The sequence below is a fragment of the Lissotriton vulgaris genome, chromosome 2_1 (assembly GCF_964263255.1).
Source record: "Lissotriton vulgaris chromosome 2_1, aLisVul1.2, whole genome shotgun sequence".
In the NCBI taxonomy this organism is placed as follows: domain Eukaryota; kingdom Metazoa; phylum Chordata; class Amphibia; order Caudata; family Salamandridae; genus Lissotriton; species Lissotriton vulgaris.
This window is the reverse complement of record NC_141687.1, coordinates 237,626,025-237,651,677: the sequence shown is the minus strand read 5'-3', so window position 1 is coordinate 237,651,677 and position 25,653 is coordinate 237,626,025. Positions and strand designations below refer to the sequence as shown.

Sequence of the window (25,653 nt, the reverse complement as noted above, 5' to 3'; positions counted from 1 at the left end):
ACCAGGGGGGTAATCACTTTCCAGGAAATATTAACAGGAATGGCACACTAAATAGCCCAATGTCACTTGACCCGTTTTACCAACAGAACAGATTTAGCAACCTGGAATCTGTAGACTGACTAATGAAACCAAGGAAGCCCCCCTGCTACACAGCTGAATGTAAGAATTTGCAGGCAGTGAAAGTTAATTTTACTGAGAGAAAGCGCCTTTTTTTTTGTCAGGAGCTGTGGCAGAGGAAGGCACAACAGGGGACAGGAAAAGTCAAACCAGAAGTGATTCACTGAGTGGGATAGGAGGTGATATGGAAAGTGGATGTATTAAGGCTAGAGAAATAGGTCGAAGGAAAGACAGCTGCGTTGGTGAAAGGAAGGCATTGACCGAGCCGGGTGATTGTCTTTTCAGATCACCAGACTATGGTGCAAGTAGAAGCCCAATACACAGGGAAGAAAACGGGAGTGTCAACATACTTTCCTGGAATGTTTCAGGTCTGAAAAATAAACTAAAATCAGATGACTGGGGTCTGTTCATGGACAACTACAATATCGGTCTTATGCAGGAGACGTGGGCCCTGGACGATTACCAGCAGAGCAGGTTTGCAACATTTAATGTTCCTGCAACAAAAGGGGGAAGAGGGAGACTGTCAGGAGGGCTTAGTACGTGGGTAGTCCCTCACCTTGGAGTTATGGCGAAGCAGGTGACAGTTAATTCCCCAGACATCTTATGTGTCTTGCTAATACTTCCAGGGAATAAGCACCTAGCCATAATTAACATCTATTCCAGGCCAACACAGTGGTCCGGAGTCTTTTGGTTATTGATCAACTGAGGGGATTTGTCAGGACCCTGGACCCCGAAGTTGGTATAAATATTGGTGGGGACTTCAACTGTTTGAGCCCCTCAGTACTTGAAGTATGGAGGACCCGGACAAAGAAAACAAATATTGGAATATACCGGAACCATCAATTCCTATAGTAAAAGCATGGACACCGTTGGTACTCCAAATTATGTCCCTTATACTGTCCTTATCAGTAAGACCTTGTAATGGCAGACTAAAATCAGATAGGCCTGGTAATGACTTTTAACCCCTTGCATGCTGATGCCGAACCCCAGCCGTCATGCACTACGGTGCTCGTGTGCTGATGACGGCTGGGGTCCGTCATGGCCCGCCCCTGTTCATTTGTTTACCGCACAGCGGCGGAAACGGGCCAGCAGCGAAGGGGTTAATAGTGGGCCATTCTTCGATCATAGATTACATTCTGATCGAATTTAGATCATGGGACAAGGTCCAGGACTTTAAGATCCATCATCAGTTGGATAGTGACCATAATGCCCTGGTAATGTCCCTGATGCCAGGGAGTTGGGGATTGAAAAACAATACGCCAGAGCTGGATTCCCCTCCACAGCCTCTTCTCCTCCATAACAGGAGGAGAGTAAAATGGCCCGCTATTATGGGTTCTTCTAACCGGCGTTCCCAAATCTACCTCCAAGTCTTGCCCTTCCTTAGTGATATGGCATAGGTGAGGTCTAAGGGGGTTGTAGCTGGGATGGACAATAGGCCCATTGAAATTCACAAACAGTTAGCCTCAATGTTAAAGGTTTTTTTTTCCACTCCAGACTCTTAAGGCAAATGTGGCTAAGACTCACCCTTGGTATACTGCTGAATGCCGTAAGCTGAAAGGAGAGCTGGTCAAAGCTATCAAAGTAAAAGACAAATTTCGTATTAAGTCCCTAAGGGTGCTGTAGAAGCAAGTTATAGAAAGGGAAAGAAAGTCTTGGGAGGTGGAACAGTGGGAAGATTTGAGGGAGGCACTACAATGCAGAGACCTCAAATCTTTCTGGGCAATTGTTAGTAATGAGGGCAGGGGTGGGAGGAACGCTATAAGCCCAAATATAGCCCCAATACTATGGGAAGAACACTTTGGTTGTCTCTACGCTGAGCCAAGCAATGGCGACTCCGATCTGGAGTCCCTGAGCCTCCTAATGAGCATCGACTGGGGGGGGGGGGGTGGGGGTTCCAGAGATATCGACTCTGGAAGTAGAGATTGCCATTTCTAAGCTACTACCCAACAAAGCCCCGGGGCTTGATAAAATCCCCGGGGACTTGTTTCGGTCGGAACCTAAAATATGGGCCCCTTACCTTTTTGTCTTGTTTAATGCAATACTAATGGGCACAGATCCACCTAAGACATGGCGGGGGCTGAGAGTTTACATTTTTAAAAAAGGCTATCCCCTGCAACCCTCAAACTACAGGCCCATTAGCCTAATATCCCACAGAAGGTATTTGGGAGGATACTCCTGGATAGGATTCAGCTATGGGAAGGGGAAAACTGGATCTTAAGTAATTTGCAAGCGGGCTTCAGATCTGGTATTTCCACCATTGACCAGATCTTCCGCCTGCAGGTCCTTTTCTGGAAAACAGTGAGTGTGGAGGGTGGCAGCCTCTACCTCATTTTTGTGGACCTGCGGGCCACGTTTGATTTGGTCCCCAGGGACAAGCGGTGGAGAGTTCTTCATGACCTTGGTATGCTGCATTACCTCCTGGGAGTATTGATCAGGCTCCATACAGGAAATTTTGCCCAGGTTATATGTGGAAAAGCGGGAGAATTGTCTGCACGTTTTCCAGTGCAAAGGGGGTCTACTGCTGTGCTGGCCCCTACTCTCTCTTGTCTGTATATAAATGGGCTTGTTAAACACCTTTTAGCCATAAAAGATTTGGATGCCCCAAGACCAGCCACAGGAAGAGTGCCCGCACTAATGTTTGCGGACAACACTCTACTGCTGTCTCGAACAGCCACTGGCATCCAACGCATCCTTGATGGATTTGCAGAGTTTTGAGCCCTAAGTGGATTAGAAATCTTCCTGGCCAAAACAAAATTTGATTTTTTTTATCCCCCCCCCCCCCCCCCCCCCGGCAAACGCGACCTAACCATGCCCTGAACGGCACACCTCTTGAGAGAGTCAAGACATTTGATTATTTAGGAATTACTCTCGAGGAACATCTGGGGTGGGATGCACAAATAACGAAATCCTCACTGAAACTAACGCAGACTCTGGGTGGGCTATCCAAAAAGTACATAACCTCTCCATTTAAGCCGGCTGCCCCTGTTATTGAAATATACAGGGTACAAGCCAGAGCAGCCGCACTATACGGGGCAGAATTATGGGGACATTGTCGGCCTAAAAGTTTGGTAAGGGTTTAACATTTATATGAGAGCTATTTGCCCTACCCGTCAGTACCCCATTGGTCCCATTAAGATTTGACCATGGGTTATTCCCTGTGGATGAGGTTTCCCTGAGGCCTTTAACTTATTGGAGAAGATTTTGGTCTGTCCTAGAGCTCGCACCATATCGTGCAGAGTTCCAGGAGGTATGGTGGCTTTGAGGTAAAGGAAAATTACGTGGTTATCGCATATCAAGGATCTGTGTGTACGGCTTGATGTCCCTGGGTTATGGGAATCTCCTTAGTCAGCTTCTCTGGCTTATTCCAGAACTGACCTGGTAAAAAGGTTTAGGTATAATAATTTGTTGGCCCTGCATGCTAGTACGGCAGTAGGGAGAATGACCAGTGAATTTCTCGACATAAAAACAGAATATAAGGAGGAATTTCTAGACATGATCTCCCCAGCCCAAGCTAGGAAGCTGTATTTACAATTAAGAATGGGTAGCTTACCACTAAGGCCATTGACCTACAAATGGGAGGTAAATAAAAGTACAGAGTGGCTGGCGTGTGAACACCCAGTAGAAAATGTAAGTCATGTATATTTCTTCTGTCCAGCTTATGGGCTGTCTCGTAATAGGTGGAATAAACCGATCTGCAGGAATCTGTGTTTTCGCCAATACGAGCATGCGCTTAGAGTACTTGGATACGACACCCAGCCACCGGTTGTTTTTGCCGTTTCCCGTTTTCTGCATGGCATGTGGATTAAGCGCAGAACTTTTATGACTTGATTTTAGTTTTAAGGCCTTTAAGATAGCCATGAATCACTTTGATAACTACTTAGATGGTTTAATTCTATTTTTAGCTAGGAGCGTTTTTTGTTGTCTTTGATGTAAATTATGTGGTATATATATGAAATGTGTTCCTAACTTTAAAATGGATTTTAAAGTTTTATCTTGTGTTTTAACATGTACTTTTATGGCCCACAGTGGTCGAAATAAAGTTATCAATGATATTCTTTGCATCTTTTTTTCCCCTTAGGAAAACTCCTCCTTAACCTGATGGATCACACTGAAGTAGTCCGAGATTTAACCTTTGCCCCAGATGGTAGCTTGATTTTAGTGTCTGCTTCACGAGACAAAACTCTACGAGTTTGGGACCTAAAAGATGATGGTATGCTTCCCAAAAAATAATTTCTCTGATTTCGCAGTAGGGTTGTTTTTGATGTAAGCGTTTTTGTCTGAGCATGGAAAGAAAGAAATTTGGTGATGGAAATCATGCTCCTGAGCTTGAAAGTAGATCAGTATACTCGGGGAATGTGGGACATAATTTGCCTTATGCTGAATAATTCAAGTAAACTGGTCATATCACTTGGTCCTCTATTGTCACATAATCCCAACTACACCGATGATAGTAAATCTATGCAGAGTCGTTTGTTTATTTATTTATTTATTTATTTTTAGAGTTTTCTATAGCGCGAACTTGAACCGATAAGGTTATCAGAGCGCTTTACATAGCACCAGTTCCGTTACATATTGTCACAGCAGTTTACATAGAATCAGTTACATTGCACATTTCAGGATCTTGACCCGTTTATGTTATCAGAGCGGTTTACATAAGACAGCATTCGATGTCCAGTGCCCTCCTCCGCCGTGTGGCGGGGGACCTCATCCAGCCCTCCGAAAGTCGTCGAGCTGCCGGGACTAGGCTCCAGGAATTTCAGCTGACCTAGGATCACACGCGTTACAAAAGGTGCAAATGGAAAAGAAAAAAATTGCAAATGTACAAGAGATAGAATCACAAGAGGAGGAGATACAAATGGATATACTCTAGGCCCATACGAAAGGTGCAAATAGAAAGAGAAAAATTGCAAATGTACAAGAGGTAGAATCACAAGAGGGGGAGATACAAATGGATATACTCTAGGCCTATACTGGTCAAAGGCAGTAAGAGAGACGGTAGGAAAGTCAGAAGGACAGTGAGAGGTCACTAAAATGGTGGACGAAAAACGTTGGTAGAAGAGGCACGTCCTATAGAGATAATGGCGGGGGAGCGTGAAGGTCCGAGTCCGAAGGTTCAGAGAGAGGGCTAGCATAGCCAGCAGGTCCAGGGGGGGGGGGGGGACAGGCAGTCCGCAGCAAAGTCGCAGCCACATAGATCAAGAGGAGCTGGGCAGGGGAGTTCAATCCGGAGACCAGAGGAGGGTCAGGGGAGAAAGACCCCCGGCGCCCAGGCAGAAATGGAAGGCAACAAAGTTAGGTTTAGGCAAAGGTTCCCCTGGCATGCGTTCGTGTCCCTGGAGCCTGTGTCTCCTGTGTCCGCCGGTCATCGGAAGAGTGTCCCCCAGGGCGCCATCTTGGAGTCGGGCACCTTATGCGCGAGGCAGCGTGGTCAGTGAGGGGGGTGGGGAGGGGCACATTTCTGACCCCATTCTGACGTCTGTTGCGGGCGGAAACAGCGAGCAGCCAGCGATCCTACCACCCGGGATGTTGTCATCGGGTGGCAGATCGCAGAGGCAGATGTAGGAGAGTTCACCGCCAAGGGATACATGAGGATGGCTCACCCCCGCAGGCAAGAGCCCCAGAGAGAGCATGCTGAGTCGCCCCAGGGAGTGGCAGCAAGCGCTGGGGCCAGATAGTCCAGCAAGCAGGCAAAGGCGCCGATCGTTGGCTGGGAGTCACATCGGGCCGCCATTTTAGAGTCAGGCAGGCGGGGGAAGGCAGATTCTAGCCGTGGCCACCCTCGGTGTTTTGCCGCTACAGAGGCCCCCGGAGACTATCTTGAGATAGAGGCAGCCCCTGCGTTCCTCAGATTGCGCCCGTCAGCCCATCAGCGTACCTCTCGTAGATAGTTGAGGTCCTCCGCGCTCCGGCCGCCATTTTTCCCGCGGCCGTCCTCCACTCGCGTCTCCTCCAGATCTAGCTACCGCGGCGCCAGGGGCGATCGGAGCAGCCCCGAAGGTGTCCTGCACCTTCCGATTCCTGTGGGTGCCGAATACAGCCCCCGGGCCACTGGGGAACCGCCAATCCAGGCTCCCGGGCAGCGCCGGAGCCGGGAGCCAAGATGGAACACGACCGCCCGCAACTTACACATACTTACTCTCTTAAACAATCACCTATAGAAACACATACTTTTTTAAACAGGAACTCTCTCAATCTCTCACTCTCATATATACTCACTTATATACATCAATACTCACATATACTAGATTAAAACATATGTAGTTACTCATAAAGACACTAGTGAGACAGTCATTCACTCAGTAACACACACATATACACACTCTTCCACCCATACAGTCCTGCACATATGCTGTCTTCAAAACACATACAAACAGTGAGTTAGTCATTGATGCATCTATGTGCTAAGTAACACTCCAACCAAACCATACAGACACTCATACTGATACTAAAAAAACATCTAATAACACATATACACACATGTAGCTACTCACCAACCCATGCAGCCACTTATACACAAAGTGAAACACTGATACAAACATTTAAATATTTAAACAATACTTGCTAATATATGTATTCACGAAGATACACTTAATAAGCCAGTTAACAAATCATTTTTTTTTTAAAACATCCATTAAGACACTTTTTTAAACATTTATTCTTCCATCGACCTTTACATATACATATATAAAACATATTTATTTTTAGCAAGACACACATTCACTGGATGGTGTCATCAGTGATGCCACGAGTGATGCCACCGACCATGTCATGAGCGATGCAACACGTGACGTCATCAGCAGTGCACCGCAACAGCAAAAGAATTGAGATGTCGTAGAAACGCATGCACTACTAACCAGGAGCTGCTGTGTCAAGTATAGGCCGCCTTCGTGGATTTGTAGCTGAAAATGGAAAGTATAGTGTTCCAGGTTTCCCCGGAGATGTCAATGGGCCTGGACTTGTAATTCCTATGTCTGGTCGGACAAGAGCTGGTTGACAAGCTGGTTGTGACTTCCCTTATGATGAAACCAGTGTTTCTTAGAAAATCATGCAATATTTCCCTATTGCACAGATCCCTGTGCAATATTGGGATTTTATGCAACTGCTTCCTGTACAAAATAGCGGCCAAAATTGATTTTGGGGGAGTGGGAGGGGTGGCTATTTGGGATTCAGTCCCATCATTGTACTATATAGAGGTTTTGTTGTGTATTGTAGCAGATTCCTGTGGGTATTGTGCACATGTAATGTAAAATAACTTGAAGGAATTAGTTGCATTTTTTATGTAAGCGTTATCTCATAGTTTAGATGCCTCTTTAAGCAGTGATTATTTTGATGGTGTTACTAATAATAGTTTATACACGTACTGAAGCACGGGAGGGTTAGATTGCTAGTTTTTTGTTGTATTGTTTCTCTTTGATAGTTTTCTTGAATGGTAATACTTTACTTTGACCATTACAAATTTGCCGTATGATTGGATGTTAAAAAAAAATGTTTTTTTTTTTTTTTTTTGCAGGAAACATGATGAAAGTATTGCGAGGGCACCAGAACTGGGTCTACTGCTGTGCCTTTTCCCCAGACTCGTCCGTTCTGTGTTCTGTTGGAGCTGGAAAAGCAGTAGGTGTTATTGTACTTTGATCTTATACGTGCGAAACTTTGCAGTATGTGCAAATTCTGTGCTCAGTGTCATGAAAACTAGCTTGCAAACTGCATGATGCAAATAACTAAATGTTGCATTTTGTATTGCCTGAACTCTAAAAGGTTGCAGTGTATTAGGAATTAAGCACATTTAAATCCATTACAATCTTATTTGGACGCTTATGTGAAGTCCAAGGTTCTGCCCTTGCCTAAGCACCGTTCTGTGAGTCTCTGAATACCCACCTTCTTCAATTGGGAAATGCGAAAAAAAATCCTGTTTTATGCTTTTGGTCAGTTCAACTACCTTCACTTACCGGAATATGCTTTGTGGCCTGTATGTCGTCTTCCATTCATGTAGGAAGACTGGGTGTAGCTTTAAAGATAACTTGACGTTCCAGATAGTGGCAACTGTGTGTAAAGTCATACTTATCACTTATTTGGGATTTGGTTTGTAAAAAAAAAAACTTTTATTCAATTTGGCCAATGTAAATCAAGCCTATTTATATTTTTTTGACAGTCCGTTTTTTAAAAATTCTGAAAACAGCAGTACTACCCCATATTTACATAATGTACATACTTATTGGCTGTGTTACTATTTCATGTTGGCGACCCAGGTTTAATTTTTAACAACCTTTTAATTTTAAGTTATTGCAATGAAAAGTGGGCTCATTTATCTTTGGTATGGCCAAGGCTCTTGATTAGTGTTTAATTGTATGTATTCATTTTTTTGACCTCCCACCACTGAAAATTGATTTTGATCCTATCCAGTTTTAAAACTGGTTTGTGGTGAAACGGTTTAATGACCTCATAATTCATTAAAATGCAGGTGTATGTTTTTACTCGATTCTAGACATTGAGAATTTAGACTATAGTTCTATTGCATCCAGCTCTGACTGTCAACCATTGGGTTCTCATGCAATTATGGCATGGAATTTTTTTTCAACCATGCATACACATTCCTTTGAAGCAAGGTATCTTCATCGCAAGAGATTGGGTGGCAGAGTTCTAACTCTAGGCTTTAGATCCTTTATTTGTCTAACCATTATGCTAGAGGTGAATTTGGTTTAACCAGTTTGTGTGTGCAGCCCAAGTAAATCGAGCGTGGCGAAATGAAGGGTCACAGAATGTGCACCAGTACTAGTTATGTATGGGCTTTATACCAGTCATGCTCTCTTCACGGTTTCAAACCTTTAGAATGCAGTATTAAATACCATAATCGTTTTCTCTTACCTCGACATGACTAGTATAGGGCAATCTATCAACACATTGAGCCTGGCACTTGAATATTGTAGCAGTGATAAACATTTAATTTTGTTCCAGGCTGATTTTGATTCAACACTTTGTGCCCTAAACTCATAAGTTTCCTTCTTGAGTGTCCTGTACATTTTTGATCTATAGATGGTTCGTAGAGGGAGCTATGCGATTTCAGCAGTTAATTGCTAGTCTCTGAAGGTACTTGTCTCAACACCTAGTTTCTTTCCAGTACTGCCGACTCAAATGCCCCCTTTGAATTTAAGGGCCTAGCTGGTAGTCTTTGCCTCAAATTGCTCTTACTAGTGATCTCCAGATGCTTACTGTATCAAAACCTTGCATGGTTCTTTGTAGCAATGGTGGTAATTGCTGCTTACGTTAACTATTGCTATGCTGCTTACGTTAACCATTGCTATGCTATACCGCCCAGTTTTTTCCTCCTCCTGAGACCCCAAGTTTTCGTGGGTCTCTGTAATCTCAGTGTGCTTGGCTTCCATTTGCCTAACTTTTAAAGTGTTAAACTGATAATCACTTAGCACTTTGAAAATAAAAGGCCTGTTCTACTTGAGGGTTTTTCTCCCGTTGCGCAGAGACCACATATATTGATTTCCAGATGCATGACCCAATTGGGTAGTCTGTATGATAACTGTTCAATTAATATTTCTTCCAAAACATGGTCACTTTGCCCACATGTTCTTCAGTGATCTCTACCCACGCCACCTTCTGTAGTCGTATCTCCAGCCAGAATGTTATACCTCACCAGGGTATCACACAGGGTGGTGCAAACCAACACAACATCTCTAGTTGATGCGTGGTGTTAGAATAATTGTAAGTTTTTTTCTGAGTAGCCCAAACCATACTTTTCCCTTAACCCGTGAGCATTTGACAGAAGCCTGTAGTAAACGTTCAACCAAAAGCGTGAACTTTCTTCTGTTTACCTCTTGGCCCCAACACCTAGTCTTGTATGTTCTTGTCACCGAAAATGTTATTTCGAAATGAATGTTCCTTCTATTTTCCGAGGAAGTGTAACTTCAATTAACTTGTCAGCCAATTAAGCTAGTCCTGAGTGCACAATTAATTTCTTGCACTCAGTCTAATGCAGTTTTAAGTGTTCCGTCCCCAATATTACAAATTTCATACTGCCAAATGTGGGGGTTTGCTATCCATTTCACCTTTGTGGACTCTTCGTAGTGCCTCAAATACTGGTTTTATCCGCAGATTGACCCGTTTCCAAATGTGATCAAAATCTGTGAACCTGGGTCAGTGAATTACTAAAGGTACCTCGGCGTTGCCCGAACAAAGGGATGAGTATGCATGTTGGCAAATATTTAAGCTTGAAATTCACATTCCTCACCCCTCGTCACATCAGTTCTCAATGGTTGAACATGTCGAGCACAGGACAATAGTAACGCAGGCAACTTCAGACTGGATATTTTTGGTAGTTCTGCTGCTTTGTCTATTTGACTGACCTTGACAAACCCTGAATGTCAGGCAGTTATAGAAGTTCGCAGTTCAGTTTGAACAAAATATGCACTCTATGTATAATGGTAGTTTTTTTTTTTTTACTTATGAATTGGGCGGGATCAAATTATTTCGTGTAATGGATATGCGTTCTTCCACTCATTGTTTTAAAGTTTTACTGGGGCGAAATGTTAGTTTAAAAAAAAAAAAAACTTTGAATACCATGATATTTGTTTATGAATTGATAGATAAAAAGTAGTCGTATACGAGTAGGCAAAATATGAACAGATTAGGATGTATACATCACATTTCAGGCTGTGTGTTTTCCATAAGCTTCTTGCTTTCCCTGTCCCAGGTGGTGGCAGCAAAATGGGTGTGATTGAGGTTAAGCTGGCACCGTGCACTGGCGCACAGTGGTGTTAGCCGGGCAGAAAGAGTGACATCTCTGGCTACCAGGCTGGGGACGAGCTTTGCCATAGGACGAAGTAACCTTGCATTCGGCGGCAAGGTGTACTGTACGTACGCAGGTGCTGGTTGATGTCCACTTTCTGCTTTTTTTTTCTAAATTATTTTTATAAAGTTGTGTCTCTAATTCATGATTAATGTATGTTCTGTTTTATGTGCATCTTGAGTCGGGGTTTGAATTGTATAATTACATGTTTTACACACTCTTAAATGGGGTTTTATATAAGGGTATTTGAGGGTTTAATTTAGTTTATCGGTCACCTCCCATGTGGTGCGAACACAAGCTGGTTCAGTTTAACTTTTTTTATTAGAACTTCGCTTGTCCTGTTACTTTCTAAGCTTTACTGGAACCTAAATTACATTAAATGTGCAGTGACTCTATAAAGAGTAACCACCCCTTTCCATGTCATGATTTATCTTCAAATCTATATTCTGCACTCGGTTCCAGTTTTTTAAAACATTGACCCTTTTGATAGTTACTTTCATATGAATGCATTGAGTTTTATTTATAAAATAACACTAAATATGTATTTGCAAATGTGCTTTGTTTGCCGAAGGTTTTTGCTTTTGGCTGTGAAAATTCTCTTGTCTTGCAGTATCTGTTTTTCTTCCTAGAATCACGTTGGTGACCAGGCCTATTGTAAACAAGTGAACTTAATCTCTCTCAGGGGATACAACCGGAGTAATAATGTTAACTTTATTTTCTGTTTACATACTTTTTAAATTGATAGTTCACATGAGTTATTACTTAGCAATTTCTTTATATGGACATATAAAACTATTTTTATTACTGGAATGTTTTTTTTTAATTTCGTAATTTGATCGATATGGCCTTTTTAATTTTTAAATTGTAAATCTTGTATGCCATTAACCTTTAAAAGACAGCATGCGTTTGCTTAGATATAGTAGATTTAATATCATCGGATATGACACTGAGCATATTCCATAATTTAAGTTAATTGAACTTTCGTCAAATGGCGTTTGCAGTAATAAGTTTGTTTTTTCTTATGAAATCAAGAGTGATGCTTTAACAAACTATTTTACTTTGCAGGTTTTTCTTTGGGATATGGACAAATACACCATGATCCGTAAGCTAGAAGGTCATCACAATGATGTTGTATCCTGTGAGTTCTCCCCTGATGGGGCTTTGTTAGCTACTGCATCTTACGACACTCGAGTTTATGTTTGGGATCCCCATACTGGCAGCATTCTCTTCGAATTTGGGTAAGTAAACCTCTAACCATTTGAAACTGTTTATTTATTGTGATAAACTGTTAAGAGACAGTTTACAAACCATGTCTGTTTGAGGTATTGTGTTACTTGCAAAATTATTCAGCTTCCGTATTTAAAAAAAATTACATTCCCAATTTTGGTACTGGTAAAACAGGTTCGTGTTAATTTAACTGCGGTCTCTAATTAGATTGCTTAAGCAGCATCAAGTGATCGTTTTTTTCCTTCATATATTTAAATTACTGGTCCACCCCATTGCTACGTCATCTGTTTAAAGTCTGCTGCTAAGGTTCCTCTTGTAGAGCCAGTCATTTTAAGGACTTTGTTCCATAGAATAGTAGAGCTCTGAGTAAATAAAATTTGTCTCTTGGTTAATCAGCAATTTGCTGGTAAATCGTACAAAAGTGAGGAACAGGTTAATATAAACAAAGATGTTTATTTTCCTAACACTCATGGCAAGCTAAATGTGACCAACATTAACACTCACTGTAAACGATTCTACATAACTTCAGACTGGAAAGAGTATGGCGACAATTTATATAGTACATGCCACAAATTGTACCTGGTTTTGGAAAGCGGGCAGACGGAAGCTACTGGGCCACAATTATGGTGTAGGGGTCATTTGCCCCTGGGGCCCGTCCTATGTTTTTGCTAACTGGGTCAAGTACAGTCTTGTACACTTGACTCTGAGGGTAGTGAGCAGTAAAAGGCCTCTCAGGGAGGTGGGGGTGACTCCTGAACTTAACCAACTACCGTCACATACAGAAATTCACTGGCGAGGCCAGTGAGTGTCTTAAAATATGATTACTTTTAAACATGCTAATGTGGTTTAATACGGGGCTTAGTGTGCCCTGCTACAGGTTCCCGCTAGACACTACACCACTTCTAGTTTTTGTTTCCGTGTTCATAGGAGGCTCCTCCATGTTTGATACCTCAAGGGGTATTGCAGGGCATACACACACCACTGGTACATGGACACGAGTGATCACCATGTGATTTCAACATGTAGGTCAGGTCATGTGGTCTTGAGTTAATATGGGAAATCCTATGCTTCTATGGTAAGCTGTGTGGTGTGTTTTAAGTTCAAGGTAGGCTCTCAGGCCCTGTGTTAATTGTTTACAGAAAACACGGTTGTAGTAGCTCTGATCGTTTTGATTTAAACACTGGTGTGGGTTCTGAATGACAGCCTCCTTTGTTTGGGTGTTCCACATACTGGGAACACGACTGGGTTTTTCCTCCTGCAGGGCCGGGAACACCCCTTCCCTTCCCTCTGAGCAGGCAGGCTTATAGGCACTTGCCAGATCCTCCGATTGCCCTGAAAGTTGAACAAGCTTTAGATTATTTCCTGACCTCTGGCAGACTTGGAAACTTTGCAGCAGTGGTCTCCATCAGCATTTTGAGTTCTCTATAGAGCGCTCCCCTCCTTGGTCATTGAAGCAGCTTGCATCTGGAACCAAGTGAGCTCGTTTAGTCTCTTTCCAAACAGTATGTTCAACCACTGTGTGTTTCTGGACCCGGTTTTAGGTGGACTCCATTCATTTGTCCTTTTCTGGCTGTAGTGAAGACACTCCCTTTGTGCAACTCGCAGCAGTTGGGGTGGTACCAGCTTCAAGCACGTGTATCAACATGGCCATACTAATGGCTGCCGCTGCAGTCTCTTTACAACCTTCCTGAAATAGTTATCTGGGAAAGGCCACCAATCTGGCCCGGTCTAGAAACCTTTTACCCTTAGCGTAATCTCCTGACTTACCTTTCTCCCCGAGCATCAGTCAAATGACAGTGCACAGGAAACTTTAATCTGCGATCACTCTTGGAATTTTAAAGACCTCCCTTTCGCCATCCTCCCTCACTTCAGTGTATATGCTTCCACCCTCAGGAATGCAGCCACTACACTTCACTGCTTGAGGAAGCTGTATTCACCTTCCCATCTTGTGCCATGCTAAACCAAGGTCCATATCAACAAAAATACTCACATTGCACAGCCTCTCTGCCATTCAAAAAGCACACATACACGTGTGATGTGGAATGTCAGCATATGGGTCTTTATTTTAATCTGAAGTTAGACTTTTATATTCAATTCCTGCAGTTGGTCGCACGGAGCAGAACAAGCATTTACAATGCAATGGTTTCGCCTTTTGAAAAGTTTGAGCTATTGGCATTGTAAATGACAATTTATTTATGTGTTGGTTTTGAAAATAAATAAATGGCATTGTCATTTACAATGCCAATAGCTTAATCTCTCGCAAATGGGGCAGGGCCATGACGAAGTTGTTGCTTTTGAGTAACTACACCGATTTTCAAGAAAATGATATGTTACACTTAATTACATAAAATAGGGACCCGCCATTTAACGCTTTATTTTTAGCCTAAAATGATTCCAGCGCAGTACACAATTGTCAAATATAGCTGCTGACGCTCTGGCTATTTTCATTGTTTTCACACACGCTCGCTATAATGGTGTTGCGAACTGCAGCGTAATATTTATGTGATCTGGCGTAATTTTGGGAATTTCATACCAATTCCTGAAATGACAATGCTGTTAAAATGTCGCCCGGGCCTAGTTGTTACCAATGGTCAAAATTAAGTCCAGCCTTCCCATTACTCGCTCTTTAGGTGTGCCCGGAGATTTCACCAGTCGCCATCTTCTAAATGCTGGTTGAATTGGGGCAGGAGCACAGAGTGCCGACCCATGTGTCAAGAGTCACAGTGGCCGCACACATGCAGCCTGCAAACGTCGCTGTCTGGAAAAATGGTTCATTGAAATGGGGGGGACGGGCTCACGGACAGCGGGGGGGGGTGGGCTCACGGACAGCAGGGGTGGGGCTCACTGACAGCAGGGGGGGGACGGGCTCAAGGACAGGCTCACGGACAGCGGGAGTCACGTGTGTGGGGGGGGGGGGGGGGGGCGAACGAACAGCCGGATACAACCCTGCGGGACCAGGGTGAAAAAACAGCCATGTAAAAGAAATAATAAGCACACGCCCACAGTGGACACGTCTTCATGTCGTTGTGAAAAGCCTAAAATTCGCCGGAACGCCCACAAATCTGCTCCAGCATTGACGGACAGATCTCTGTTCCAATGGCTAGCCTCCATTTATGGAGCCAGCCAATGGAACAGAGGGGCAGGACAACACACACATACAGTACACAAGATTTCGCCTGCGCCGAAAAGCTGCGCGGTGCGCAGCTTTCAGCAGGCGAAACCTAAAAAGACTGTTGCTTCGTGCACTTTGATCCACGATAGGCACGTCCAATTGCCAATAGATTTAACGTTATCTGCCTGCACTACAAATGTGATTTTAGCCAATCTACACAGGAATTTACTCTTAAAAATGCACAGTTTTGTCACTGCTTTTTCTAAGTTTATTAGGATAGAAATGGGCATAATCTTTCACTCTTAAGTGCATGTGGAAGTTAAGCACGCATAAGACACCATAAAGGTATTGGAATATTTCATGAGTTCTTCAGAACCTATGCCTTTCTATTTCATACGTGGACAAATGTTCACCTTACCTTCTGTTCCTTACTGAAAGCTAACTAAAAGACGGTGTAAACAATCTACCACCTCAAATGCTTACCAGTTGCTACGGTTTCCAGTCAATTCAATGAGTGAATATGCTTTTGTAACCCTCTGGCACAAAGCAATACCAGCTGAGTTGACTACAATATTTTAGTCTCCGCTGCAATTAAAAATCTTAAACTCAGTCCCACACCAAGTCAACCCAGTCTTTACAGATAATTTCGCTTCCTGTAGATACAATGTTTAACAATAAAACCAAAAGATTCATCCATAAGTCCCAAACACCTGGGTGCACTTACACAACAGAACTTTATACATGGTTACTAGGCCGAAGCGTCCACTCAAACTCAATTTCATTTCTCTTATTTCCTCCATTTTCTTATCAGTTTTGACGCTTTTCACACGTTTCCTTGCCTGGTATTCATAAAGTCAGGTCTTTACACCACCCATCCAATGGAAGCCCCCCCGTTTTATATCCAATGTATAGCTTTGCACCTTTGTGCAAGAAAAAACAAGGACATCATCCTCCTCCTCTTTTATCTCAGATGTAACACCAACACACAGAATTTAATAGTTGCTCTGACACCCCATCCAACCGTCATCTGTAAGGGCCATATCACCCAATTCCAGTAATCTCTGCCTAGCAAACATTAGTAAAATCATGTAGCTATGGTCTACCCTCAGCCTGCACTACTGAACTTGATACACTCAGCATTTACTCCTGAACATAAAACCCTCAGCATGCACTGCCGAACTTAAAACCCTCAGCATGCACTGCCGAACTTAAAACCCTCAGCATGCACTGCCGAACTTAAAACCCTCAGCATGCACTGCCGAACTTAAAACCCTCAGCACGCACTGCAGAACCACAAACCCTCAGCATGCACTGCCGAATTTAAAACCCTCAGCACGCACTGCAGAACTTAAAACCCTCAGCACGCACTGCAGAACTTAAAACCCTCAGCACGCACTGCAGAACTTAAAACCCTCAGCACGCACTACTGAACCACAAACCCTCAGCATGCACTGCCGAATTTAAAACCCTCAGCACGCACTGCAGAACTTAAAACCCTCAGCACGCACTGCAGAACTTAAAACCCTCAGCACGCACTACTGAACCACAAACCCTCAGCATGCACTGCCGAACTTAAAACCCTCAGCATGCACTGCCGAACTTAAAACCCTCAGCACGCACTGCCGAACTTAAAACCCTCAGCACGCACTGCAGAACTTAAAACCCTCAGCATGCACTGCCGAATTTAAAACCCTCAGCATGCACTGCCGAATTTAAAACCCTCAGCACGCACTGCAGAACTTAAAACCCTCAGCACGCACTACTGAACCACAAACCCTCAGCACGCACTGCCGAATTTAAAACCCTCAGCACGCACTGCCGAATTTAAAACCCTCAGCACGCACTGCAGAACTTAAAACCCTCAGCACGCACTGCAGAACTTAAAACCCTCAGCACGCACTGCAGAACTTAAAACCCTCAGCACGCACTACTGAACCACAAACCCTCAGCATGCACTGCCGAACTTAAAACCCTCAGCATGCACTGCCGAACTTAAAACCCTCAGCATGCACTGCCGAATTTAAAACCCTCAGCATGCACTGCCGAATTTAAAACCCTCAGCACGCACTGCAGAACTTAAAACCCTCAGCACGCACTACTGAACCACAAACCCTCAGCACGCACTGCCGAACTTAAAGCCCTCAGCACGCACTGCCGAACCTAAAACTTTAAACATGCACTACTGAACCCTCAACATGCACTACTGAACCCTCAACATGCACTACCTCATAAGACTCCATGCATAGCTAACATGCAGAGCATTTTCTACCACCTAAGACCAAACAACTAGCTAATTTGGCTAAAACTCTATTAATTACATCAATGGTAGTGTGGCGAACAAAGAAAACCCACGTCCTATCACAGTAAAACCTCCCCAATTCTATAGGTCCCTGCCTGAGCTGCAGAAAGTGCGGTAGAGCAGTTTGAAAACAAGAGGAGCCGTCACTGCCCCGGGGTCTTCAGGCCTGCCCAGACATAGGCCCATAGCTCACTGTGCGCAGGCTTCAAGCTGCAGCGCACTGACGAATCACAGCCAGGCCGACCTATGCCTGGGCCTGCCTGAGCCCTGTGCAGCGGGGACGAGGGATATGGGACCCTTCAGATCCGGCTGGTGTTTTTGGGGTGGGGCCTAGCCTGCATTACATGGGTATGTCCTGGTCTGTAGTGGCAGTGAGGTTAAACATGCAATGGCCTGGAGTGCGGTTCCGAATAAACACCCGTGATTTAGATGAATTCAAGCATGACGTTCGTCACAGTATATTTTCACTTCACCAACGTGCTATTCGCATTTCCCAAGTAAAAATGCCGGCTCAGTGATATGCATACATTTTATAAACAAAATGCTCCTTACCTGATCGCCTCGTGGGAACTCAAATCTTGCAGCCAACTCCAACAACAGACACTTTGAAAAAGAACAAAACAGGCCCACTCGAAAAAAATAACACACACCCACCGCTGTGATGACGAACAGAAGTGGGTGGCCAATGGCTAGCCTCCATTTATGGAGCTAGCCAATGGAACAGAGGGGCGTATTAAAGTGTCCCTTACTGAAAACTAGAGATTTCTCCTGGGGGCGGAGCTCAAGCTCCATGCCCCAGGCGAAACCTAAACGGTATTTTTCAGGGCTGTTAATCCTCGAAAAAAGGGTATGCTGCCATGCCAATTTTTGGCAACAACCCTGGGTATAGATAGTAGTGCCATGTCCTAAAAGGACTCTGTGTGCACTGCAAGATCATAAAACTGGTTTTGGACCTAGACTTTTTTCATAGAATGGCCAAGGGCTCTGGGCACACGCCAGAGCAGTGTGCTACTGGTCCAAAACCTCAAAATATAAATTTCCACTGCCGTCTGTTCATCAGTCATGGCGGGTGTGCATGCCCGTACAGCATGCAATGAACATTCAAGTCCCAACAGTGTTTTATTACTCAATTGAGAAATAAAAACGCAGAGAACTATCGTTTCCCAGTTTTTAACTATAGATGGGCATTTTTTAATGGCGGCATACGCTGTATGTTAACAGAAGACGTTACTTGTGTTACAAATGCTTTACATAGTGAAAATCCTTGTAAATGTTCGAGGTATGTTAACAATCAGGTTTTTTTCTCTTCCACCCCACAGGCATTTGTTTCCTCCTCCTTCACCTATATTTGCCGGAGGAGCTAATGGGCACTGGGTGAAATCTGTCTCCTTCTGTCATGATGGAACTCATATTGCCAGCCTTGCCGATGACCAGTGAGTCTCCCCTTTACGTACATAATTGATGGAAAGCATATATTTATTTTATTCTGCTGTGAGGTTTTTAAGAATGTTGCCATTTTATGTAGGTTACTAAGATTAATAAAGACACACTTTCGTGTCCACTGTTGCTTGAATTGGAGCTTGTGTTCTCCATACTCTTCAGGAGATGACTGTAGTGCCCGAAGTCTTTGTTTGGCAACAACGCACAATTCAGGTTGACTGTGCAAAGTTTCACATTGAACAGTTTACATTCCAGGAGTGTAGTCTTCCTATTGTACACCAATAAAGACCCATTACCCAATCCTCATTCCCATCTAACCCGCTGGCACCCGTGCAACTGTTAATTGTGCAAAGCTTCTTTCTGTCCTCTATCGTGGGTTAGCGAGACATGAAATGAGCCCTAGTTCTTTTACGCTGTTAAATCATGATGTCTTTATAAATGGAAGGTTGGGCTTTTATGTACCCTGTCCAGTGCACTGTTGTGCTAGTTTTACTGATTGTTTTTACTGGATTCTATTAGTGATAGTCCAATAGCATTTTTGTCTTGTCAAATGAATGGATTTGTTTGCCGAAATTGAATCTAACTTTAGAAACATTCGCTGATATGTTTTCACAGGTCTTAAAAACCTATGCATTAACCATAAAGCTTTGTTATTTTTTCATCTAGGATATTAAGATTCTGGAGAATTGATGAGGCTCACCCTGTAGAAGTTGCACCTCTAAGCAAGGGACTCTCTTGTGCCTTTTCAACTGAAGGCAGTGTTTTAGCTGCTGGGTATGTTTTTAATATCTTTTTTTAATTAAAAACGTTTTTGCTGCAGTTCTGACCTCTATGTCCTATCTCTTGTGGCTTAACTTTGTGTCAGGGGTATTTCTGGTACTGGCGGTGTGGGACCAGATGTTGACTACCTTCTGGTAGTACATAATTGAATTATTCCACTGATGGCTCGATAGCCTACATGGCTGTGTACATGGTGCGCATCTGGGTCATAAACTTTGAACCAGTAACCAAGTATGAGCCCCAGAGACCGAACATATATACTCTACATCATATTAAAATGTGCATTACACACCGTAGCCAGATTTTTTCATACCGAATGTGCATGTTGAACCAAGATAAGGAAATTGTGTCTACCTCCCCTTTTCGGGTTTAGTTTTAGATACTCCTGGCTACTGAGTTTGTCCAGTTGTATTTGACGTTGGTTCTGTTGCGGCACAACCAAATGTTATGGATTTGTTAAACAGTTGTCATGAGGCTGTTACAAATTGTGATTTGAAATTCTGTGCAGTGCTCCATTGTGCAGGACACTTTATTTTCGAGTTTTGTAGCCTAGTATTACTGACCTGCACTGCCACTGATCAGCATGCTGATTTAACGCGACGGGCCGGGACCAGGGGCCACACACTCTGCCTCTCGTTTGGTTTACACTGCTGCCCAACTTACTGCCCTATCCGCCTTTCCTTCGCTTTCCCCTCTTCCCTTTCATCACCTACATTCACTCGGTATTCTCTCTTCTTCTTCACCCCACCCTACCCTTCTCTCTCCTGACTCTCCTCCTCTCCCCTCTATTTCACCTCCGGTTCCTCGTCCCCCTCCCGCCCCTACGGTTGCCTCTGCTTATCTACTTAACACTCGGTCCGCAGTTAAACACCAGACTGCACTTTTCAACTTCTTAACCACTGATTTTCCTGATTTTTTTATTTCTGACCGAAACCTGGTTCACTACTGACTCCCTTCCTGATCTTCTAGCCATCCTCCCTGACACCTACTATGCCCTCCGAGCTGACCGCCCGGATGGTAAGGCAGGTGGGGGGGTGGCAATGATTGTCCGGTCGCCACTGAAATTTCAGCTTCTTCCTCACCCCCCCCATTTCTAACGTGGATTACCTGGTGGCCCGTTCCCTCAACCTCCCTTCCCCTCTCACTGTGGTCCTTGTCTATCGCCCCCCTCAATCGATGCCTTCTTTTGTAGCTTCTATTCAGGAGTTGCTGGCCACCCTGGTGGTCAATAACTCCTCTGTACTCCTGCTTGGTGACTTCAATTTCTGGCCAGGAGACCCTAAGGAAGACTTTTCTTCCAAAGACTTCTCTGCCACTCTTCACTGTCTGAACCTTACTCCTCACGTCACTGTCCCGACCCACGTGCATGGCCATATACTTGACCAAATCTGGTCTTCTTGCCCCCTAGCCTCACCTCCCATCTCTCCTTGTATCTGGTCCGATCATTTTATTATTTCTTTTTCTGTTCACCTAGGTGTGGTCGACAAACCCTCTCCCCCCTAAAAATCTTCTAGCCCGTAATTGGAATCAAACCGATCTGGATTCCCTCTCACTTTCTTTGGTTTCCTCCGCTCCTGACCTTACCTGTCTCCCCCTTGAATCCCAGGCCAAAGCCTTGGGTTCATGGCTTGCTGCTTCGTGTGACCGTGTGGCCCCGCTTAAAAAGATCAAAGCGGTTCGCCCATACGACGCGCACAAATGGTTCTCCACTGAGCTCAAGGCACTAAAACTTGATCTCAGGCGGGCGGAACGCCTCTGGAGACGCCAGTATTCCCCTCCTTTGCACGTTCAGTATAGACAACTTCTTACCAACTACAAAAAAGCAGTCCTCAACGCCAAAACTTCTTATTTCACGGAGAGAGTATCGCTCTCCGCGAATAAACCCCGCGAAATCTTCTCTTTGGTCCGCAATCTTGCCACTTCCGATCGCTCCTCCCCCGGCTTGGTTCCCTCTCAATCCCTCTGTCTTTCACTCAATAACTTTTTTATTGACAAGATTGCGAAAATTAAAGCTAACATTCCTTCTGTGCCTCAGCCTATCCTCACCAGCCCTGTCACTCCCTTTTCCTCTTCCCTCGACATTTTTCCCCCTATCTCCTCTGACTTGTTTCACAACTACCTGATCAAAGTCAAATCTGGCTCTCCTGTGGACGGCGCCCCTGCGCGCATCCTCCAAACCGTTTTCACCAATTGTCCTGGCCCTCCCCTCACTCTTCTTAACTCCTCACTGGCCTCCGGTGCTGTCCCCTCTTCCTTTAAATCTGCTGTCGTGCTCCCTATTCTAAAACAATCTGGCCTAGATCCCTCTCTCCCCGCTAACTTCCGTCCCATTTCCCTTCTCCCCTACCTGGGTAAGATCCTAGAGACCCACGTTACCTCCTGCCTCTCCTCATACATCGAGGACAATGGCCTCTTAGCTTCCCACCAGGCAGGCTTCCGCCCTGGCCATTCTACAGAAGCGGTGGTTCTCGCGGTTTTGGATGAACTGAAGGGCAAGGCAGATGTTAACCTTCCCCAAGCCCTGGTGCTTCTCGACTTGTCCGCTGCGTTTGACACGGTCGACCACTCTATTCTTCTCGACCGTGTCAGCGCAGCGGGCATTCGAGGCGTGGCCTTCTCCTGGCTAGCATCCTTTCTTCAGGATAGACATCAGGCCGTTCATCTCTCTGGTTTCTCTGCCCCCTCCCGTCCGGTCACCTGTGGTGTTCCTCAGGGCTCTTCTCTTTCCCCTCTCCTCTTTAATCTGTACATCTGTCCTCTTGTTTCTTCCCTTCTCAAGCTGGGGGTCTCTGTATATAACTACGCAGATGACCTCCAGCTTGTCTTTGATCTGTCTTCTTCTCCCGACTCTATTCCCAAGTTCAGTTCCACTCTTATTTTTATCTCTGAGTGGATGAGCGCTAACCATCTCAAGCTCAACCCTGATAAAACGGAACTTGTCCTCACGGGTGGCCCTTCTAACCCTTGGTCCCCTGCTCACTGGCCCCCTTCTTTTGGTCCCCACCCCCACGCCCTCTTCCTCCGTCGTACCCTTGGTATTAAAGTCAGCTCTGACTTAACCATGCACAGCCAGATTAGCTCTGTTGTGTCCTCATGTTTCCTTTCCCTCCTCCTTATCCGCAAAATCTCTCGTTTTTTTACCATCGCATGCTTAAAACCATAGTCCTGGCTTTAGTCCTCTCTCGCCTCGACTATGGCAATGGCCTGTACGTGGGTATCCCTTCCCACGAATCTCTACGTTTACAGGCCATTCAAAACCAAGCTGCTCGTCTCATTCTCTCCCTACCCAAATCCTCTCGCATCACTCTGGCTTTGAAATCCCTTCACTGGCTCCCCATCCGCTTCAGATCCCTTTTCAAATTGGCCTGCTTTGCCTTTCGTGCCCACTCTCGCTCTGCCCCAGCTTACATCACTTCCCTTATTTCTTCCTACGTTCCCAGTCGTACCCTCCGGTCTTCTTCTCTCTCCCTTCTTCACATCCCCCGTTTCCGCAAAGCCAGATCCGGGGGCACTCGTCTTTCTGTCTTGGCTCCCCAGTTCTGGAACAGTCTCCCACTTCATCTTCGCTCCATTCCGATCTTTAGTCATTTCCGTAAAGCCTTAAAAACTTTTCTTTTTTCTTTGGCTTTTCCTTCTTAGGTTCCCTTTGTTCCCCTCTGTGAGTTCTGACCCAGGTCTCCCAGCGCCAGGAAGCCGCTTGGCAGCAGTGCGCTTTATTAAATATTGTTTTCATTTCATTTCCACTTCAGTCCCTGTGGCATGATGTCCTTGGTAGCTCCACAGCACTCGGTCGTTTGCTTACACTTCGAGCTCTACCTTATTGACTTGGGGATTTATGATGATTCCATCTTGAACAAGTGCTCCAGGTTCTTGGCCTTCTCTGCTTGTAATAGGGTAGGAGTTCCGTCATCTGTGCCATGCATAGGAGAGGCTTGTGATGGTTGGGTTAACCACCCCCACCTTTTTTACAGTTCTAAACAAAAACGAATTTGTTTTCCTAAAAATATTGTATTTTAGTAGGGTGTAGCTCATAGGTAATGGGGCACACTGCTTTGTTTTTTTTTCTTGTGCTGTGGAGGCGATGAGTACCGGGAGGAGTTGAGGGCCCATATACTATGCTGTTTATGCATTTTGAATCACTTGGATTTGGATAACTGAGATTTGAATTAATTATTTATTTTATATTTGTTTACAGAACTCAAGATGGAAATGTTTTCTTTTGGGCAACTCCAAAATATGTTTCCAACCTTCAGCACTTGTGTCGCATGGCGATAAGAAGAGTGATGACAACTAGTCAAGTAAAGAAGCTGCCTCTCCCTCCCAAAATGATGGAGTTTCTTTCTTACCAGACAATGTAACTTTGACCAGTACCTGCTCGGGCCGGTAAACGTTACAGGTCTCAAGCTGAAAAATGTTGTCAGTTCTCTAAAGGATTTAAGTATTTAAAATTACAGTATTTAAAGTTGTCAGCGTCTGACTGAAGGAGCTTTAAAACATATTTATGGGAATACAAAATTAGTTTCTCAGACCAATGGATGCTAATGGTTGATTGCCTGTATTGTAGAACTGTGAAACCATGTACATTAATGTATGTAAGCTGCTATGAGGATTTTTTTTATAGCTTCACTGGTTTGTGTAATTTTCTGCACTTATTTCCCTGTAAAATTGTTTCCCCCGCCCCCACAAAATAAGATTTATTAGATATGCGATTCATTGTGATCACATAAGTTAGTGCAAAATTTAGGGTTGTGGAGTATTCTGCACACTTGCGGATCTTAGGGACCTGAATGTAACTAGTTAGTAGAATGTTTGAATGTTAACGTGCTTTTAGAGAGAAACGTGTACTTTAAAGGCTGGTACTTCTGCAGTCAGTTGGTCCTAGACACATGGTGTAGGTGGTGGGGTTGAATGCTTTAGTTAGGCAACGCTGAAACCCCATCTTGTCCATGTAGAAAGAAAGTTCGGGGGCGATAGTTGATGGCATAGCAGGTTATTGATGAATGTGCAATCTTGCTACCAGATCACTTAATGTTGTATCACGTTGTGTATATATATTTTCTTTGCCATGTACATAAATATTTATATATTTGGTTGCTATGTTCTACAGATTATACATCGGGGTGGTAATGGTTACCTGCCAAAGATAAGCAATGTGTTGCCTTCTGCAAATTATCTACATTTGTAGATTTGAAGAATGTATACAATGCATTAAATGCCCGAGCTTATTTTTCGAATTTTTTCTAAGAAAAATAAAATTAATAACTTGTTTTGGAGCAAAGTGTTTTCTTTCTTCACCCAGCATGTAAATCATGTGCGCTGACCTGATGTAATAAAGTGGAATTTTTTACTTATTTTTTTTATGTATTTATAGGTCCAGTTTAGTTTTCTAGAGAATAGTTTTGCATCCTAGTTTGGTTTTGTGATAAATGTTTTGAGCCAATACTGGTTACTTATAATTTGATGCCCATGTTAGCATTCAGTCACCCCTTGACCCACCTGTGTTTTTTGTATTTTTATTTTTTTACGCGAAGTCCGTACTGCGGAATGGGAGCAGAGGTCTAAGTCTAATTTAGTGCCTCTATAATGAGATACTGTACAAACTGGAGCAAGACTGATCTCCGTTACACATAGCAGAGACATCAGTGTAGCACGTGTAAGACTATTTTCTGGTGGGTGTTGGACATTCGGTTATTTAGCTGTTGGGATTGTAGGTTTCTGAGCTTGTGCGCTACTACCATCAGAAGCTTATGACTTTTCGCTGCTGCTATCAATGCAAGTTGAATGCTGAGGTGATTCTTGGCCCTGCTTCTCGATCGATGGTAGGATTGGCCCGGGACATCAGAAGCAAGCTCTCTCAACCCACATAGACGAGACATGCGAATG

At 44.1% G+C, this 25,653-nt stretch overlaps 1 protein-coding gene and 1 long non-coding RNA gene across 3 annotated transcripts in view; one reads left to right on the top strand and one right to left on the bottom strand.

Annotated features, from left to right (window-relative positions):
* The window catches only part of WSB1 (WD repeat and SOCS box containing 1), a 38,210-nt gene extending 13,167 nt beyond the window's left edge, over positions 1-25,043 (top strand). For both annotated transcript variants that reach the window (XM_086954819.1, XM_086954821.1), the window contains exons 5-10: positions 4,196-4,327; positions 7,628-7,728; positions 11,978-12,150; positions 18,870-18,983; positions 19,657-19,764; positions 23,966-25,043. In XM_086954819.1, coding sequence (XP_086810945.1) covers positions 4,196-4,327; positions 7,628-7,728; positions 11,978-12,150; positions 18,870-18,983; positions 19,657-19,764; positions 23,966-24,128 — 791 coding nt within the window. In that variant the 3' untranslated portion in view covers positions 24,129-25,043. The remainder of the gene's footprint in view (positions 1-4,195; positions 4,328-7,627; positions 7,729-11,977; positions 12,151-18,869; positions 18,984-19,656; positions 19,765-23,965) is intronic.
* LOC147729911 (uncharacterized) lies at positions 16,641-18,182 on the bottom strand. The gene is made up of 3 exons (XR_015308356.1): positions 17,376-18,182; positions 16,956-17,122; positions 16,641-16,898 (listed from the first exon to the last, which is right to left on the bottom strand). It is a non-coding gene; the product is annotated as an uncharacterized LOC147729911 (long non-coding RNA).
* Positions 25,044-25,653: the final 610 nt, after the last annotated feature.